Source organism: Stomoxys calcitrans, chromosome 3 (genome assembly GCF_963082655.1).
Source record: "Stomoxys calcitrans chromosome 3, idStoCalc2.1, whole genome shotgun sequence".
NCBI classification, from domain to species: domain Eukaryota; kingdom Metazoa; phylum Arthropoda; class Insecta; order Diptera; family Muscidae; genus Stomoxys; species Stomoxys calcitrans.
In genome coordinates this window covers 97,881,721-97,902,075 of record NC_081554.1, presented here as the reverse complement: position 1 = coordinate 97,902,075, position 20,355 = coordinate 97,881,721, and the positions used below count along the sequence as shown (strand labels likewise).

The 20,355-nt window shown below is 37.3% G+C and overlaps 2 protein-coding genes across 2 annotated transcripts; both read right to left on the bottom strand.

The window, feature by feature from the left end:
• Window positions 1–1,897: 1,897 nt before the first annotated feature.
• On the bottom strand, window positions 1,898–2,578 carry LOC131996073 (uncharacterized). The gene has a single exon (XM_059365521.1). The coding sequence runs from the start codon at window positions 2,576–2,578 to the stop codon at window positions 1,898–1,900; it is 681 nt and encodes a 226-aa protein (XP_059221504.1).
• A 3,589-nt stretch (window positions 2,579–6,167) lies between these two features.
• Window positions 6,168–6,848, bottom strand: LOC131996072 (uncharacterized). The gene has a single exon (XM_059365520.1). The coding sequence runs from the start codon at window positions 6,846–6,848 to the stop codon at window positions 6,168–6,170; it is 681 nt and encodes a 226-aa protein (XP_059221503.1).
• Window positions 6,849–20,355: the final 13,507 nt, after the last annotated feature.

Here is a 20,355-nt window from a genome sequence, read left to right as displayed (position 1 = left end):
CATGGATAGTATCGTTGTCTTTCCTTCTATCTGTACAGGATTCTGTAGGAGTTGATTCTGTAAAAAAAGGGGAATGTTTTCGACAAAAAAATGTTTCGAATTTCTGTCTTTAGGAAATATTCCATCAAAGAAAATTCTAGAGATTAATATTTTAATCGAATTTTTTTCTCTAAAAAAAAAAATATCGAATGTTTTTAGAAAATTTGTCTTAAGGAAAATTTCTTCAAAATCTTGCCACGGAAATTTGAAACATCTTTTTAAAGCTAACTTGATCAAATTTTTTTTCATCAAAGTTTTAGCGATATGTTTTCCTTTAGAAAATATTTCATTAACATTTTGCGTGTTCGATTGCTAAATCAATGTCGTCTCGCAAACTGAAAAAAAGGTTATGCTGGCTGACTTTTGCGTTCATCTTAAATTCTCTGAACGGGAAAAGAGACAAAATATGTAAATTTGCCAATGAACATTCCATTAAGGATTGCAGTACACTTCTATATATCAATGAGTGCTGTTCGATTCAAGGGCTGAATCTTATATACCCTCCACCATGGATCGCAATTTTCGAGTTCTATGCGCGGTATCTCTTTTCAGGCAAACAAAGAATATTGAATAAGAACTGTTATGCTATTGGAGCTATATCAAGTTATAGTCCGATTCGGATCATAAATTAATGCTGAACATTGTAGAAGTCATTGTGTAATATTTCAGTTCATTAGGATAAGAATTGCGCCTTGTAGGGGCTTAAGAAGCAAAATCGGGAGATAGGTTTATATGGGAGCTGTATCAAGCTATTGATCGATTCATACTATATTAGCCACGTATGTTGAAGGTCATGAGAGAAGCCGTTGTACAAAATTTCTGTCAAATCGGATGACAATTGAGCCCGCTGCAGGCTCAAGTAGTCAAGATCCCAGATCAGTTTATATGGCAGCTATATCTGATTATGTACCGAAATGCGCCATACTCTCACAGTTATTGGAAGTCATAACCATACACTTCATGCAAAATTTCAGTCAAATGGGATGAGAATTGCGCGCTCTATTGGCTCAAGAAGTCAAGAACCAAGATCGGTTTATAGGACAGCTAAGCCAGATTATAAACCGATTTTAATCGTACTTAACGCAGTTATTGGAAGTGATATCGAAACACTACGTGCGAAATTTCAGTCAAATCGGACGCGAATCGCGCCCTCTAAAGACTCAAGAAGTCAAGACCCAAGATCGGTTTATATGGCAGCTATATCAAAACATGTGCCGATTTTAACCATACTAATCGCAGTTATTGAAGGTGGTACCAAAACACCACGAGCAAATTTTCAGTCAAATCGGACGAGAATTGCGTTCTTAAGAGGCTCAAGAAATCAAGACCCAAGATCGGTTTATATGTCAGCTATATCAAAACATGGACCAATTTGGCCCATTTACAATCCCATCCTATTGTGTTTAAATGTTTTATTCAAACTGAAAATTATGTATTCATATGAAAATACAGAAATACTAAATGACAATGTCTACTCGATAGGTTAACAAAATTAAAAGTAGTAATATAAAAAGGTGTTTTTACATTCATTTAACAACACTCTCCCTGAATGTAAACTCCTTTCATTAAATTCAAAGTAATAACATAAATAGTAGATATTGTGTGGATTTACAAAAGACCGAACTTATTTCTAAGATATTGCAATTTTTGCGATGATACAGCTTTGGTAAATACATCAGCTAACATTTCGTTTGTAGGAATGTATTCCAAAGTTACTTCTTCTTCATCAAATTTCTGCCTTATAAACTTGGCTTTTATATCCACGTGTTTTGTTCTATTAGAGTAGTTATTGTTCAAAGCAACTTGAATGGCCCCCTTGTTGTCGCAGAAGATTTTCATAGCTTCTTCAATTTTTGGATTAAGCTCCATCTCGAGTTTTTTTTAGATACACAGATTCCTGTATCGCAGCAGTTAAAGACATGAACTCAGCTTCTGTTGACGACAAAGCTACAGTCTTCTGTTTCTTAGTTGCCCATGACACAGCTGCTGATTGATGCAAGAACACATATCCGGTGGTTGATTGTCGATCATCAATATTTCCGGCCCAGTCTGCATCGCAGTAGCCTTTTATGTTAGATTCTTTCAAATCAGCTCTATAAACAAGTTGTGAATCTAAAGTCCCCTTGAGGTATCGCATTACCCGCTTTGCGGCTTCCCAATGAGCTTTTCCAGGATTTTTGCTAAATCGGCTTAACATATTTACAGCATAGGTAATATCTGGACGCGATACTTGTGATGCAAACAAAAGACATCCAACTGCTTGCATATATGGAACTTGCGACATTTCTTTAATTTCTTTTTGATTCTTGGGACACATTGAAGTTGAAAGTTTTTGATTCACATCTATTGGCGTTGTTGTGGGATTGCAATCAAACATTCCAAAACGCTTTAAAACATCTTCAATATATTTTGATTGGTCGATCTTTATACTATTTTTTTCTCGTGTTATCCGCATACCAAGTATATTTGACACCTCTCCCATGTCCTTCATTTTGAATGCCTTCGATAACTTTTTCTTTAAATTCATAATTATCTTCATTTTGTCGGAAAAAATAAGAACATCATCGACGTATATTGCTACATAAATTTAAATTCGTCTGTTACTTTAAAGTATATGCATTGGTCGATTTCGCTACGAATAAGCCCCATCTTTAAAAACTCAGCATTTATAGTCTCGTTCCAGACTCTTCCAGACTGTTTCAATCCATATATTGATTTTAAAAGTTTACACACCTTCTTTGAACCATCCTTGAAACCTTCCGGTTGCTGCATATATATGGTTTCTTTGAGACTCCCGTTAAGATACGCACTTACTGCATCCATTTGATGTATCATCATATTATATTTAGCGGCCAAAGAAACTAAATATCTTATGGAACTGTATCTTACAACTGGTGCGAATGTTTCATTAAAATCTATACCTTCTCGCTGAGTGAACCCTTGCGCAACAAGCCGTGCTTTAAACTTCATAGGCGTGCCATCATCATTGTACTTTGTTTTGAAAACCCATTTAGATTGAATCGACTTTTCACCTGGTGGAAGTTCAGTCAAGATCCATGTTTTATTTGAATCCAACGAACTAATTTCTTCTTCCATCGCTGTTTTTCAATCACTTGCGTTTTCCGATGATATTGCTTCTTGAAAATTGCCAGGATCACTTGAAACATAATCTGTGGCGCAAAAAGTCGACGACTGTTGTCTTTTTGCAGCAATGCGCTCAGATTTCCTGACAGGTCCCTCGTGATTCATTTGTCTGTTGTTTGTTCTCGATGACCATGGGCTATGGCATTGTCTTTCATTTTCTTCAGCATTTGAAAAACACTCTGAGTCTGCATATTCATCTTCTGTGTCAGAGCCTTCAATCGGATTTTCGTTTGGTGTTATCGTTTCGTTCATGTCAGCCAATACAGAATCCTTATCATTAAAGCTCGATGTGGATGTTGATTCATTCTTCAATACATTATCATTGTCTCTCTCCCTTGAATCAATGTCCGCATGTTGTACAATTTCGGGATAGTAAAAATTTTGTTGATTGCCTGAATCCATATTGACTTTCCCGTGCTCTAAAAACACAACATCACGACTTTCTATGATTTCGTTTTTCTGGGTGTTCAATAGTCTATACGCCTTGCGGTTTGCACTGTAGCCCACCATTATACAATCTATTGATTTTGAGTCCAACTTATATCTCTTTTCCTTCGGTACATGAACCAACACTGGACATCCAAATACTCTCAAAAACTTCAAATTGGGACGACGGTTTGACCAAATTTCTTCTGGACACTTTTCCAATCCTCTACACGGAACTCTATTTATCAAAAATGCTCCAGTAACAGCAGCCTCAGCCCAGAATCGGTTATCCAGACAACTATCGATTAACATACAACGTACTCTTTCGATTATAGTACGATTCATTCTTTCAGCTACCCCATTTTGTTCAGGCGAATATGGACAGGTAGTTTGGTGAATTATTCCATGGTCTTTCAAAAATTTAGAAAACTCTAAACTCACATATTCGCCTCCATTATCAGATCGAAGGATTTTGATTTTCTTTCCAGTTTGTTTTTCCGCTAGATTTTTGAATTCCACAAACTTAGAGTACACTTCTGATTTTCTGGCAATTGGATACACAAAAACTTTTCTAGAGAAATCATCCACGAATGTCACCATAAAACGCTTGCCGGAGAAAGATTCAGTTTGTAACGGTCCAACGACATCAGAATGAATAATCTCCAAGAGTTCTTTAGCTCGTGTGCCTTCTTCTCTATTCGGTTTACGAGTCTGTTTGCCTTTTACACACACCGTGCACGGATCCAAATTTTTCATAGAAAAATTAACTCCAAAACTTGCCTTTTTTACTGCTTCTAAATTTGTGTTGCAAATATGCCCCATTCTGCGATGCCAAATATTAAAATCATTAGTAACCGAAAATGCGTTTGAATTCGAACTGCCAGTATTACATTCCAAGCGGTATAAATCATTGGTTACCTTCGCAGAAGCCACAACATTCTTTCTGTCACCAACAATTTTACACGAATCACCTTCAAATATGACTTTTTTACCATTTCTGGTGATTTGTCTGACAGAAAGCAAATTTGCACATAAATTTGGAACATATTCCACATCTTTTATTGTCACAAGGCCCGATTTCTTTCCCTGGTTAACTTCCAAGTCTATATCTCCAACGCACTTCACTTGAAGTTCTTCTTTATTTGCCACAATGACCTTCCTTCCTTCAACATTCCTCTTGTTATATATATATTCATCAGAATTGATCATGTGGTTACTTGCACCACTATCTATATACCACGACGAAGCATTCGTGTTCGCATTGGTAGAGGCATTTGCACAGAGGACAGATTCAGATCTAGCAAATAAAAGTTCAGACTTCTTACCAGATTTTCCTTTGACAGCTTGGTTGGAGTCATTTCGGTTTGGACAATTTTTAGCGATGTGGCCAATCTTGTTACAATTATAGCAGACGAATTGCTTTTTGGTCTTCTTGCTTGATTTGGCTTGAAGAACAGCATCTTTTTCAAAGGTCTGGTCGAACTTTGCGTCTTGCAACAAAAGATTCTTGACAATATCAACGGTCAATTTTTCTTTAGAATTCTCTACGGCCATTACCAAAGGTTTAAAATCGTCGCTCAATCCAGCTAACATCAATGAAGCTGTTAGTTCATCGTCTATATTGAGGCCTGCGTTGTTTACCTTGATCGCCATGATAACCAGCTCATTTACGTAGTCTTGAACAGATGTATAATCCTTCAACTTAATATTGACCAGCTGCTTCAATAGCTCGACTTTCCGAGTTAGTCCTGTATCTTCATACGCTTTAAGCAATGCATCCCATGCAGCTTTGGCAGTCGTTGCTGTAGCGATGTGTCCATAATTATTGGGGTCAATCATTAGCGTAATTTCTGCTAAAGCTCTTTCGTCAACTTCTGTGTTGGGCATTGCCTCCTTGACAGCCTTCCAGCATCCTTTTATCACCAATAATGATTTTGCTTGTCTCTTCCAGACATCAAAATTCTCCCTGCCCTTTAATCGCTCTAAAGGAGTTGATAATTGGTTGCTGGCCATATTTTTCTCAAAAATTTTTTTGTTCACAAAAAAAAAAACCGATTGAAAAAAAATATTCTTGCGTGTCTATAGGCCCATAACCTATTGTGTTTAAATGTTTTATTCAAACTGAAAATTATGTATTCATATGAAAATACAGAAATACTAAATGACAATGTCTACTCGATAGGTTAACAAAATTAAAAGTAGTAATATAAAAAGGTGTTTTTACATTCATTTAACAACACTCTCCCTGAATGTAAACTCCTTTCATTAAATTCAAAGTAATAACATAAATAGTAGATATTGTGTGGATTTACAAAAGACCGAACTTATTTCTAAGATATTGCAATTTTTGCGATGATACAGCTTTGGTAAATACATCAGCTAACATTTCGTTTGTAGGAATGTATTCCAAAGTTACTTCTTCTTCATCAATTTTCTGCCTTATAAACTTGGCTTTTATATCCACGTGTTTTGTTCTATTAGAGTAGTTATTGTTCAAAGCAACTTGAATGGCCCCCTTGTTGTCGCAGAAGATTTTCATAGCTTCTTCAATTTTTGGATTAAGCTCCATCTCGAGTTTTTTTTAGATACACAGATTCCTGTATCGCAGCAGTTAAAGACATGAACTCAGCTTCTGTTGACGACAAAGCTACAGTCTTCTGTTTCTTAGTTGCCCATGACACAGCTGCTGATTGATGCAAGAACACATATCCGGTGGTTGATTGTCGATCATCAATATTTCCGGCCCAGTCTGCATCGCAGTAGCCTTTTATGTTAGATTCTTTCAAATCAGCTCTATAAACAAGTTGTGAATCTAAAGTCCCCTTGAGGTATCGCATTACCCGCTTTGCGGCTTCCCAATGAGCTTTTCCAGGATTTTTGCTAAATCGGCTTAACATATTTACAGCATAGGTAATATCTGGACGCGATACTTGTGATGCAAACAAAAGACATCCAACTGCTTGCATATATGGAACTTGCGACATTTCTTTAATTTCTTTTTGATTCTTGGGACACATTGAAGTTGAAAGTTTTTGATTCACATCTATTGGCGTTGTTGTGGGATTGCAATCAAACATTCCAAAACGCTTTAAAACATCTTCAATATATTTTGATTGGTCGATCTTTATACTATTTTTTTCTCGTGTTATCCGCATACCAAGTATATTTGACACCTCTCCCATGTCCTTCATTTTGAATGCCTTCGATAACTTTTTCTTTAAATTCATAATTATCTTCATTTTGTCGGAAAAAATAAGAACATCATCGACGTATATTGCTACATAAATTTAAATTCGTCTGTTACTTTAAAGTATATGCATTGGTCGATTTCGCTACGAATAAGCCCCATCTTTAAAAACTCAGCATTTATAGTCTCGTTCCAGACTCTTCCAGACTGTTTCAATCCATATATTGATTTTAAAAGTTTACACACCTTCTTTGAACCATCCTTGAAACCTTCCGGTTGCTGCATATATATGGTTTCTTTGAGACTCCCGTTAAGATACGCACTTACTGCATCCATTTGATGTATCATCATATTATATTTAGCGGCCAAAGAAACTAAATATCTTATGGAACTGTATCTTACAACTGGTGCGAATGTTTCATTAAAATCTATACCTTCTCGCTGAGTGAACCCTTGCGCAACAAGCCGTGCTTTAAACTTCATAGGCGTGCCATCATCATTGTACTTTGTTTTGAAAACCCATTTAGATTGAATCGACTTTTCACCTGGTGGAAGTTCAGTCAAGATCCATGTTTTATTTGAATCCAACGAACTAATTTCTTCTTCCATCGCTGTTTTCCAATCACTTGCGTTTTCCGATGATATTGCTTCTTGAAAATTGCCAGGATCACTTGAAACATAATCTGTGGCGCAAAAAGTCGACGACTGTTGTCTTTTTGCAGCAATGCGCTCAGATTTCCTGACAGGTCCCTCGTGATTCATTTGTCTGTTGTTTGTTCTCGATGACCATGGGCTATGGCATTGTCTTTCATTTTCTTCAGCATTTGAAAAACACTCTGAGTCTGCATATTCATCTTCTGTGTCAGAGCCTTCAATCGGATTTTCGTTTGGTGTTATCGTTTCGTTCATGTCAGCCAATACAGAATCCTTATCATTAAAGCTCGATGTGGATGTTGATTCATTCTTCAATACATTATCATTGTCTCTCTCCCTTGAATCAATGTCCGCATGTTGTACAATTTCGGGATAGTAAAAATTTTGTTGATTGCCTGAATCCATATTGACTTTCCCGTGCTCTAAAAACACAACATCACGACTTTCTATGATTTCGTTTTTCTGGGTGTTCAATAGTCTATACGCCTTGCGGTTTGCACTGTAGCCCACCATTATACAATCTATTGATTTTGAGTCCAACTTATATCTCTTTTCCTTCGGTACATGAACCAACACTGGACATCCAAATACTCTCAAAAACTTCAAATTGGGACGACGGTTTGACCAAATTTCTTCTGGACACTTTTCCAATCCTCTACACGGAACTCTATTTATCAAAAATGCTCCAGTAACAGCAGCCTCAGCCCAGAATCGGTTATCCAGACAACTATCGATTAACATACAACGTACTCTTTCGATTATAGTACGATTCATTCTTTCAGCTACCCCATTTTGTTCAGGCGAATATGGACAGGTAGTTTGGTGAATTATTCCATGGTCTTTCAAAAATTTAGAAAACTCTAAACTCACATATTCGCCTCCATTATCAGATCGAAGGATTTTGATTTTCTTTCCAGTTTGTTTTTCCGCTAGATTTTTGAATTCCACAAACTTAGAGTACACTTCTGATTTTCTGGCAATTGGATACACAAAAACTTTTCTAGAGAAATCATCCACGAATGTCACCATAAAACGCTTGCCGGAGAAAGATTCAGTTTGTAACGGTCCAACGACATCAGAATGAATAATCTCCAAGAGTTCTTTAGCTCGTGTGCCTTCTTCTCTATTCGGTTTACGAGTCTGTTTGCCTTTTACACACACCGTGCACGGATCCAAATTTTTCATAGAAAAATTAACTCCAAAACTTGCCTTTTTTACTGCTTCTAAATTTGTGTTGCAAATATGCCCCATTCTGCGATGCCAAATATTAAAATCATTAGTAACCGAAAATGCGTTTGAATTCGAACTGCCAGTATTACATTCCAAGCGGTATAAATCATTGGTTACCTTCGCAGAAGCCACAACATTCTTTCTGTCACCAACAATTTTACACGAATCACCTTCAAATATGACTTTTTTACCATTTCTGGTGATTTGTCTGACAGAAAGCAAATTTGCACATAAATTTGGAACATATTCCACATCTTTTATTGTCACAAGGCCCGATTTCTTTCCCTGGTTAACTTCCAAGTCTATATCTCCAACGCACTTCACTTGAAGTTCTTCTTTATTTGCCACAATGACCTTCCTTCCTTCAACATTCCTCTTGTTATATATATATTCATCAGAATTGATCATGTGGTTACTTGCACCACTATCTATATACCACGACGAAGCATTCGTGTTCGCATTGGTAGAGGCATTTGCACAGAGGACAGATTCAGATCTAGCAAATAAAAGTTCAGACTTCTTACCAGATTTTCCTTTGACAGCTTGGTTGGAGTCATTTCGGTTTGGACAATTTTTAGCGATGTGGCCAATCTTGTTACAATTATAGCAGACGAATTGCTTTTTGGTCTTCTTGCTTGATTTGGCTTGAAGAACAGCATCTTTTTCAAAGGTCTGGTCGAACTTTGCGTCTTGCAACAAAAGATTCTTGACAATATCAACGGTCAATTTTTCTTTAGAATTCTCTACGGCCATTACCAAAGGTTTAAAATCGTCGCTCAATCCAGCTAACATCAATGAAGCTGTTAGTTCATCGTCTATATTGAGGCCTGCGTTGTTTACCTTGATCGCCATGATAACCAGCTCATTTACGTAGTCTTGAACAGATGTATAATCCTTCAACTTAATATTGACCAGCTGCTTCAATAGCTCGACTTTCCGAGTTAGTCCTGTATCTTCATACGCTTTAAGCAATGCATCCCATGCAGCTTTGGCAGTCGTTGCTGTAGCGATGTGTCCATAATTATTGGGGTCAATCATTAGCGTAATTTCTGCTAAAGCTCTTTCGTCAACTTCTGTGTTGGGCATTGCCTCCTTGACAGCCTTCCAGCATCCTTTTATCACCAATAATGATTTTGCTTGTCTCTTCCAGACATCAAAATTCTCCCTGCCCTTTAATCGCTCTAAAGGAGTTGATAATTGGTTGCTGGCCATATTTTTCTCAAAAATTTTTTTGTTCACAAAAAAAAAAAAACCGATTGAAAAAAAAATATTCTTGCGTGTCTATAGGCCCATAACCTATTGTGTTTAAATGTTTTATTCAAACTGAAAATTATGTATTCATATGAAAATACAGAAATACTAAATGACAATGTCTACTCGATAGGTTAACAAAATTAAAAGTAGTAATATAAAAAGGTGTTTTTACATTCATTTAACAACACATCCGACCTACACTAATAAAAAGTATTTGTCCAAAATTTCAAGCGACTAGCTTTACTTCTTCGAAAGTTTGCGTGCTTTCGACAGACAGACGGACGGCCGGACGGACATGGCTAGATCGCCTTAAAATGACATGACGATCAAGAATATATGTAATTAACGGGGTCTCAGACGCATATTTAGAGGCGTTAGAAACAGAATGACGAAATTAGTATACCCCCATTCTATGGTTGAGGGTATAAAAATACATATGTTTCATATGTTTTCTCTATGTTGCTCCCTTTGTATATTTCGCATCCTTTACAATACACAATTTTTAACATTACGACAAAGCGCATTAAAGAGGCAAATTCGCTTTCATAAAAGGAACTGTCTCTACTCTATAGCCTGACTTAAATTAAAGCGATTTAATGCCAAATTTAAGAACAAATGCGTTTCTTTACTTTAAATATCCGCAAACAGGAAGAACAATCTAAGCGTTCCACTTCAAATATTCTAAAACATTTCAAACAATTTAGAGAGTATATCCACACCATTTAACCGGATATGTCCTTGGTGACTGAGGAAAATAAACATTTTATTGGGGTGTCCATCAAATGAAATCCCTAAACCTTTGTAAATAATTATATTTTTGACTTTGGAGATTCGAGACACTTTAAAGAGGCACAGTTTTCCAATTTTTAGAGAAACAATTTCATTTTGTTCAATTTTTTTCTTGATATTTAAAAATTGTTATATTAAATGGTAGATTAATATATCCTTAACTTCCGTCTTACTATTAACAAGTAAAAGCGTGCTAAGTTCGGCCTGGCCGAATCTTATATACCCTCCACCATGGGTCGCATTTGTCGAGTTCTTTTCCCTGCATCTCTTCTTATGCAAAAAAGGATAAAAGAAAAGATTTGCTCTGCTATTAGATCGATATCACGATATGGTCCGGTTCGGACCACAATTCAATTATATGCTAGAGACCTGTGTAAAATGTCAGCCTATTCGAATAGATAGATCGATTTATATGGGAGCTGTATCAGGCTTCAGACCGATTCAGACCATAATAAACTCGTACGTTGATGGTCATGAGAGGATCCGTCGTTCAAAATTTCTGACACATCGGATAATAATATGGCAGCTATAGCAGATTATCAACCGATTTGAACCTTATTTGGCAAAGTTGTTAAAAGTTATAGTAAAATACTTCATGCTAAATTTTAGCCAAATCGAATAAGAATTGCGCCCTCTAGAAGCTCAAGAAGTCAAGTCTCCAGATCGGTTTATATGACAGCTATATCAGGTTATTGACCGATTTGAGCCATACTTGGCACATTTGTTGAACATCATTACAAAACACATCGTGCAAAATTTCATTCCAATCGGATAAGAATTTCGCCCTCTAGAGGCTCAAGAAGTCAAGACCCAAGATCGGTTTATATGGCAGCGATATCAAAACATGGACCGATATGGCTCATTTACAATCCCAACCGACCTACGCCAATAAGAAGTATTTGTGTAAAATTTCAAGCGGCTAGCTTTACTCCTTTAAAAGTAAGCATGCTTTCGACAGACAGACGGACGGACATGAGTAGATCGACATGAAATGTCACGACGATGAAGAATATATATACTTTATGGGGTCTCAGACGATATTTCGAGTAGTTACAAACAGAATGACGAAATTTGTATACCCCCATCCTATGGTGGAGGGTATAAAAATGAAAATCCTTGAAAGAAGGTTCAAATATCGTTGATGATTAGAAAATTTACTTTGGGACAAGAACAACATCGTACCTTAGATGTAGATATAAAGGTATAGAAATAACAAACAATTTGGAGTGTCTTTAATATTTTTCAAATTTTTAAAGTAATGCAGCTATGTTTAATAATTGAATTTTCAAAATTTAAGAAATTGGGTGTCATCTGTTGAATGGACTTAGTTGTTTTCCTAAAGTAAAAGTGCATATTTGGCCATGAACATTCCATTTAGCAATAGGGCCAAACTTCTCGCATATTAACCTCTGCGCTACGGTGGCCACCATAGTATTAACGAATTAAATTGTAAATATAGCATGGTTATGTTGCAGATTTGCTTCTTTGACTCGTTATCCTCACACAAGACCCTTCGATCAAGGAAATATTTTAATTATCTGTAATCTTTCCTTTGTTTTTTGTGTGTAGAGCAGTGAATCGCCATCTGAGGCGATATTGGTACGGATCGGCCTAACTTTGGAATAAGCTCTTTTATAGGTCTATGATGTGCTATGGAAATTTTTGAACTGTGTCCAAATCGACGCATATGTTGACTTGAATTTGTAGATTGTTAATACGTATAATTACCCAGAATTAGAAATAAACATTAAAAAAAATTGTGCGTCTTGAAAGATTCCAAATAAAGATTACAATTTGAGTTTAAAGATGCGCAATTTTCCAATTTTTTAAGGAAAAAATTCTTTTGAAGAAATTTTTTGTTTGACATTGTGAATTTTTATACCTTCCACCATAGGATGGGGTATACTAACTCCGTCATTCCGTTTGTAACACCTCGAAATATTCGTCTAAGACCCAATAAAGTATATATATATATATATATATATATATATATATATATATATATATATATATATATAGATTCTTGATCATCATGACATTTAAAGCCGATCTAGCCATGTTCGTCCGTCTGTGAAAAGCAAGCAAACTTTGGAAGGACTAAAGCCAGGCGCTGGAAATTTCGTACAAATACTTCTTATTAGTGTAGGACGGATGGGATTTTAAATGGGTACATGTTTGGGCCTCTAGAGGGCGTAATTATTATCCGATTTGATTAACTTATTGCACAATGACTTCTCCTATGATACCTAACATACGTGCCAAGTATGGCCTGATTTGGTGTAAAACTTGATATAGCTTCCATATAATTCGATCTCCTGATTTAACATATTGAGCCTCTAGAGGGCGTAGTTTTTATCTGATTTTGCTGTAATTTTGCAAAATTACTATATCTATAAACTTCAATATACGGACCAAATATTGTCTAAATCGGTTCATAACCTGAAATTGAAAACCCCTTTAAGGCTCAAATACTATCCGATTTGGTTGAAATTTTGCACAATGGATTCTTCTTTGGTCTGCAACATGCAAGCCAAGTATGACCGTAATCGGCTCATAAGCTCAAATAGCTCCAATAGCATAGCAATTCTTATTCATAATCCTTTGTTTGCCTATAAAGAGATACCAAATAAAGAACTTGACCAATGTGATCCATGGTGGCGGGTGGGGTACATAAGATTCGGGCGGACGAATCTTAAGGCAAAACAAGTGAAAGCACATTTTTACTTGTTTTGCCTTAAATGGTAGTTTAATATGTTCTGTTCTATGGGAAGAGCCCTGCCGTATAGCAATCAACCACTCCAATCAATCGAAAATGTATCTGACGTTATGCTCTAGATATTTTTTCGAACTCGTGGTGTTAAAAGGTTTATTGAGAATCTCGACTTAGATAAATCCCCGGGCCCGGATGGCATACCAAAACTTGTTTTGCGCAAGTGTTCTTCGACGCTTGCTCGTCCATTACGCAACCTTTTCAACTTTACCTGACGTGCGGGAGTCTTCCCGGCGCGTTGGAAGGCGTACAGCCAATGCCCAAGAAGGGTGAGGCAAACAACCCTGCCAATTACCGGCCAATTGCGATATGCTCCGCTCTCTCTAAAGTTATGGAGAGCATGGTTAATCACCATCTCGTGATCTATTCAGAGTCTTATAGCCTTCTTAGCGACCAACAGTATGGGGGACCTCATGCCATTTCAGTCGGAACATTAGAGTCGCTCAATCCACCAGTTTGGTGAGAGTAAAGTTGTGGCTCTGGATATGTCCAAGGCATTTGATAGGGTCTGGCACGGTGCACTACTATCAATGCTTGTCGCATTAGAACTTTCTCAGAGTATATATTGACTGACCGCCGGAGTACAAGCGCTCTGTCCTTTTTCCTTATCTTTTTTCTTATTTTCATCAACGATCAGTTGAGTCAGACATCGAATCCGATCTACTCATTTGCGGATTACAGTAATCTCTGTCATTCGAGGGATTGACGACAAGAGGCAGGTAATGGACGATACACTCTGCCAGTATTTGCTGGCCATTGTTGAGTGGGGTTGAATGAATCGAGTAAATGTTAACACACGTATGACTCAGTGCTATTTTTTGGCACACAAACGATTCGCAGACTTGTCTATCAACGGTATAGAAGTTAAGCAATCAGAAGCTCTGGATGTGCTGGACATAAAATTACAAAGTGATGTTCGTTGGGCTTAGTGCTTAGGCTTCCTTAAATGCTGTAAGAATTACTTCACTCCCTCTGATCTTCTTATCATGTATACCACTTTCATAAGGCCGACGTTGGAGTGCAACTCATATGTAGGGGCTGGAGCTTCAAAATCATCCCTGGAGCTACTGGACCGGGTATAGAGTAAGCGATGGCATTGATTGGGGACAGTAGGGTATCCAACTTTATTGCCTCCCTTGAACGTCATGACGTGTGCATCTGTTATTCATCTTCTTAACCCTGATATAAGGATGTTTGTCAGATATACTAGACATTCCAGGAACTCACACCCGATTGTTATTGATTGGCCAGGGGAGCGGACTATGCATTATAGAGAAGAGAATTCTTATTTCGCCCGAACCGTTCGTATGTGGAATCGACTTCCTGCAAATGTTTTTCCCACCCACAATTACATTCAGAGCTTTAAGACAAATGCCAATAAACACTATATCCTTGTTACGCCATTCCGTTGGAGCTATACACAATTTGAGGGATATTAAATCATTAATTAGCTGCAAACGTTGTGTCCACCCTAATGTAAGAATTCGCATTTCTATGATATTTTTATCGCCTTCCGACCTTTGTATGTCCTGTGGCTGGATGTGGAGGATGGCGTTTTTTCTGGAAGTTTTGTTAAGTCAGAAGCAAAATACCACTATACAGTCTCAACAAAAGCTGACTACAAAAGACGCTCATTAACGTTAATTTGCGTAATTACACGGTTCATGAAATGCCGCTGTTGTTGTTAATTGTGGCAGCAAACCAAGGCACAAACAAAAAAACAAAGAATCAAGAGCGTTTAGTGAAAAAAGATAAATCCGACACATGGAAAATGCCTAATACCAACGACAGCAAAATACCAAAATGGTGGTCAGCAAGGCTTTCTCGACCAACAAACATGAAGCCGCATGAGATTACCCAAACTTACATATTCAAATATACGTATATGATATTTATATGGGGACCTCAATTTTCATGTATTAGCTGCGGGCTTTCTACCCCCTCTCTGTGTCGCTGTGATGTTGATGACCACACCAATGACATTTCATTATGCGTGCCAACGTATAGTGACCAGAAGCTATTTAATGCCCTTACAAGGTATTTAATTTATGATTATACCATTGTCGCCAGTTTTTGTTTAACAACGACAAACCAATATTGACATTCGCACAAGCTAGCTCTGGGCGATTTATTTTTCTCCTTGATACAACGATGAGACCAAATACATGTGCAAGGATTATCCACAGATTAAGGATAAGGAAATATAAACCTCAGATCATTTTCTGATGTAGAAAGCGAAGTCCAAGCGAACCGTTCAACCAATATGTAGGCGTTTTGTCTATATTATCTATTGTCAGTTGCTACTAAGCAACCAAAATCGTTTCTTTTACAAAATGCCAATTATGTTCTTACGCAAATTAATTATGTCCTCCCATGTCGATGTTAATAAGGTTGCTGCTTCAGAGGTGACCCAAGGATTTTCTTGGGCTTATTAATTCATTAAATGTTGATTAAATACCAGACGAAATAAGAGTAATTGAATTCCATGTAGACTCCTCTAACTACTCCAAATGCTCTTTTCTCAGAAATTTCAATGTTCCATATTGCCCATTTTCCCAAAATAAAAACTTGTAATTGAAATATTGTTCACGTCTTTGTGCAAAGCGATGGGTATAGAAAGGGTAGAAAATTTCTTGAAAGGAATTCTGTCTTCTTTGTGAGAGGCTGCTGTAATCACCACTTTTTTAACATCTAATTTCATACCAAGTTTGAACAAATGCCACAAGTGTACTTGGAGAATGGATTTCGATAGATGAGCATTCCTTTGTGTGATACATAAGTTAAAAGCATTTGGAATATGTCAAGGTAACTTTCGCCCCTTTTTGGCAATTTTTTTTTTTCTAATATTTAACTTTAACTGATTTTAATGAAATTTTGCGCACGTACTGGAACGTCAACTTAAACGTTATATAAAATCGGACGAAAATTGTGGCTTCTACAGCCATAAAAAGCCATATCGGATGAATAATATATATGGGAGCTATATCTAAATCTGAACCGATTTTTTTCAAAATCAATAGCGTTTGTCCTTGGGGCACAAAAGAGACATGTACAAAATTTCGTGACAATCGAGCAACAAATACGACCTGCACTTTGATTACAAGAATACATGGACTCACAGACGGACGGACGGACAGACGGACATGGCTAAATCGAATCAGAAAGTGATTCTGAGTCGATCGGTATACTTATCAGTGGGTCTAGCTCTTCGCCTTCTTAGCGCTGCAAACAAATGCACAATTCTATAATACCCTGTACCACAGTGGTGGTGCAGGGTATAAAAAGGAGGCCCCTTATCATTGAGCTTAAACGCAATTCGTATCCCATTTGCCTTAAATTTTGTACAATGACTTCTACTATGATTTCCAACCAGAGAACTGCAAGCGGTGTAATTTTTATAGCCTCCACCATAGGATAGGGGTATACTAATTTAGTCATTTAGTAGCCAAGGTGTTTTCTGTTTGTAACACCTCGAAATATGTTTCTGAGACCCCATTAAGTTATATATGCTTGATCGTAATGTCATTTTCAGTCGATCTAGCCATGTCCGTCCGTCTGTCTGTCGAAAGCACCCAAACTTTTGAAGGAGTAACGCCAGCCCCTTAAAATTTTGCACAAGGATTGTAAATGAGCCAAATCGGTCTGTGTTTTGATATAGCTCCCATATAAACCGATCTTGGGTCTTGACAACTTGTGCCTTTAGAGGGCGCAATTCTCTTCCTATTTAACTGAAATTTTGCGCGCGGTTCATCGGTTAAAATCGGTTCATAATCTGGTAAAGCTGTCATATAAACCGATCTTGGATCTTGACTTCTTGAGCCAACAGAGGCCGCAATTCTCATCCGATTTGGAAATTTTGCACGAGGTGTTTTATTATGGACTGCCAATAACTTTGCTAAGTATGGTCCAAATCGGTGAATAAGCTGACATAGCTGCCATATAAACCGATCTTGGATCTTGACTTCTTGAGCCTCTAGAGGGCGCAATCCTCAACCGATTTGGCAGAAATATTGTACAACGGCTTCTCTCCTGACTTTCAACATACTTGTATTATATGGTCTGAATTAATCAAAAGCTTGATACAGCTTCCATATAAACCTATCTCCCGATTTTGCTTCTTGAGCCCCTACAAAGCGCAATTCTTATCCGAATGTACTGAAATATTACACAATGACTTCTACAATGTTCAGCATTCATTTATGGTCGAAATAGGACTGTAACTTGATGTAGCTCCAATAGCAAAACAGTTCTTATTCAATATTCTTTGTTTGCGTAAAAAAAGATACCGCGCATAGATCCCGACAAATGCGATCCATTGTGGGGGGTTTATAAGATTCGGCCCGAACCTCGGCACACTCTCGTGAGGCATATGAATAAAAGTTATGAGACTCATTTGCAGGTTTGTATGTTTGTTCGTTTGAATGATTCGTCGTGTAACATCGTTTGCCTTTATCCATTTCGTCAAAGGCGTTGTTATGTATAAACGAATGAGAGCAATAGAAATGGCACAAAAAAGCATAAGCATTCAATCAAATCATAGTGTTGATGCTGCGGTGTTGGCTAAGAAACGGTCAGGGATGGAAAATTGTTATCTTGATAGTTTTGTTGATAGTATAAAACTGGGCTATCATTAAAATTTTTCAAAAGGCCACATAAAAATTCGTTTAAAACAAGTTAAACAAAAAAACTTTTCCTCCAAAAAAAAAAAAATAGTAGATAGCGTCTTGTAAGAATTTGTAAGTCGCATTTTTGCAGGAAGTATCCCAGAAAAGATGTCAGTTTTAAAAGTCTAAACTAAATGTCATTTGACTCTTAAAAAGTTGGAAATTGCGACATTCGTCGCATAACGGTAACACTACTTCACCCTCTTACAAGTACATGCAAAATAAAATTTTATGTCAATTTAGCGATGGTTTGGATGTTTCATCATTTTTTTAACTCGCACTCAGAATCATGTACTCGACATCCAAAAAGGCAAAAAAGCAAAATCAATACCACTCACAAGCAACATGCGGTAATATACCACAACAAGTAAAAGCGTGCTAAGTTCGGCCGGGCCAAATCTTATATACCCTCCACCATGGATCGCATTTGTCGAGTTCTTTTCCCGGCATCTCTACTTAGGCAAAAAAGGATATAAGAAAAGAGTTGCTCTGCTATTAAAACGATATCAAGATATGGTGCGGTTCGGACCACAATTAAATTATATGTTGGAGACCTGTGTGAAATTTCAGCCAATTCGTATAAGAATTGCGCCCATTGGGGCTCACGAAGTAAAATAGAGAGAACGATTTATATGGGATCTGTATCGGGCTATAGACCGATTCAGACCATAATAAACACGTTTGTTGATGGTCATGAAAGGATCCGTCGTACAAAATTTCAGGCATATCGGATAATAATTGCGACTTCTAGGGGTCAAGAAGTCAAGATCCCAGATCGGTTTATATGGCAGCTATATAAGGTTATGAACCGATTTGAACCTTATTTGACACAGTTGTTGAAAGTAAAAATAAAATACGTCATGCAAAATTTCAGCCAAATCGGATAGGAATTGCGCCCTCTAGAAGCTCAAGAAGTCAAATACCCAGATCTGTTTATATGACAGCTATATCAGGTTATGGACCGATTTCAACCATACTTGGCACAGTTGTTGGATATCATAATGAAATACTTGGTGCCAAAAATGCATTCCAATCGGATAAGAATTGCGCACTCTAGAGGCTCAAGAAGTCAAGACCCAAGATCGGTTTATATGGCAGCTATATCAGGTTATGGACCGATTTAAACCATACTTGGCACAGTTGTTGGATATCATAACAAAACACGTCGTGCAAAATTTCATCCCAATCGGATAAGAATTGCGCAATCTAGAGGCTCAAGAAGTCAAGACCCAAGATCGGTTTATATGGCAGCTATATCAAAACATGGACCGATATGGCCCATTTACAATACCAACCGACCTACACTAATAAGAAGTATTTGTGCAAAATTTCAAGCGGCTAGCTTTACTCCTTCGGAAGTTAGCGTGCTTTCGACAGACAGACGGACGGACAGACGGACGGACGGACGGACGGACAGACGGACGGACATGGCTAGATCGACATAAAATGTCACGACGATCGAGAATATATATACTTTATGGGGTCTCAGACGAATATTTCGAGTAGTTACAAACAGAATGACGAAATTAGTATACCCCCCATCTTATGGTGGAGGGTATAGAAAACACACCACCTTAAACGTCATGTGTTTGTGTGTTCATTCAAGTAGTGTTCAGTACATAGAAATATTCTGTTTGAGTCATTCAAAAATAAAAACATGATGCGTTGAGGCATGAGTTTCGTTCGACCGCTGCAGATCTCTCTTTCCAACATCCAAACCAAGTATGGCCAGAGTCGGTCTATACAGCTCCAATAACATAGCAGTTTTTATCCATTATCCTTTGGTTGTCTAAAAAGAGATACCTTGCAAAGAACTTGACTAATGTAATCTATGGTGGAGGGTTAGTAAGATTCGGCCTGGCCGAACTAGCATGCTTTTACTTGTTTTGTCTATCTATTACTCATTTAACCGAAAAAAATCATTTAAAATTTATCATATCTCTACAATGATGTTACACATTCCCTGTGTCAGCCCCTTCCACAGAGATTGCACTAAGCTCGTTGTATAAATCTAACTTGTGAAATGCATCTTTGATCGGTTATTCCATGGTTTAGGAACAAATTGTAAGTATCTGTTGTAAATATAGAGAATAATTAGTCGAAACCAATTATAACTTTATTTGAATACTAGTGTTGCACAATGTTCAACAATAGTAATACATTTTTGCTACTGTTGCCCATTCACACCCAACGTCTAT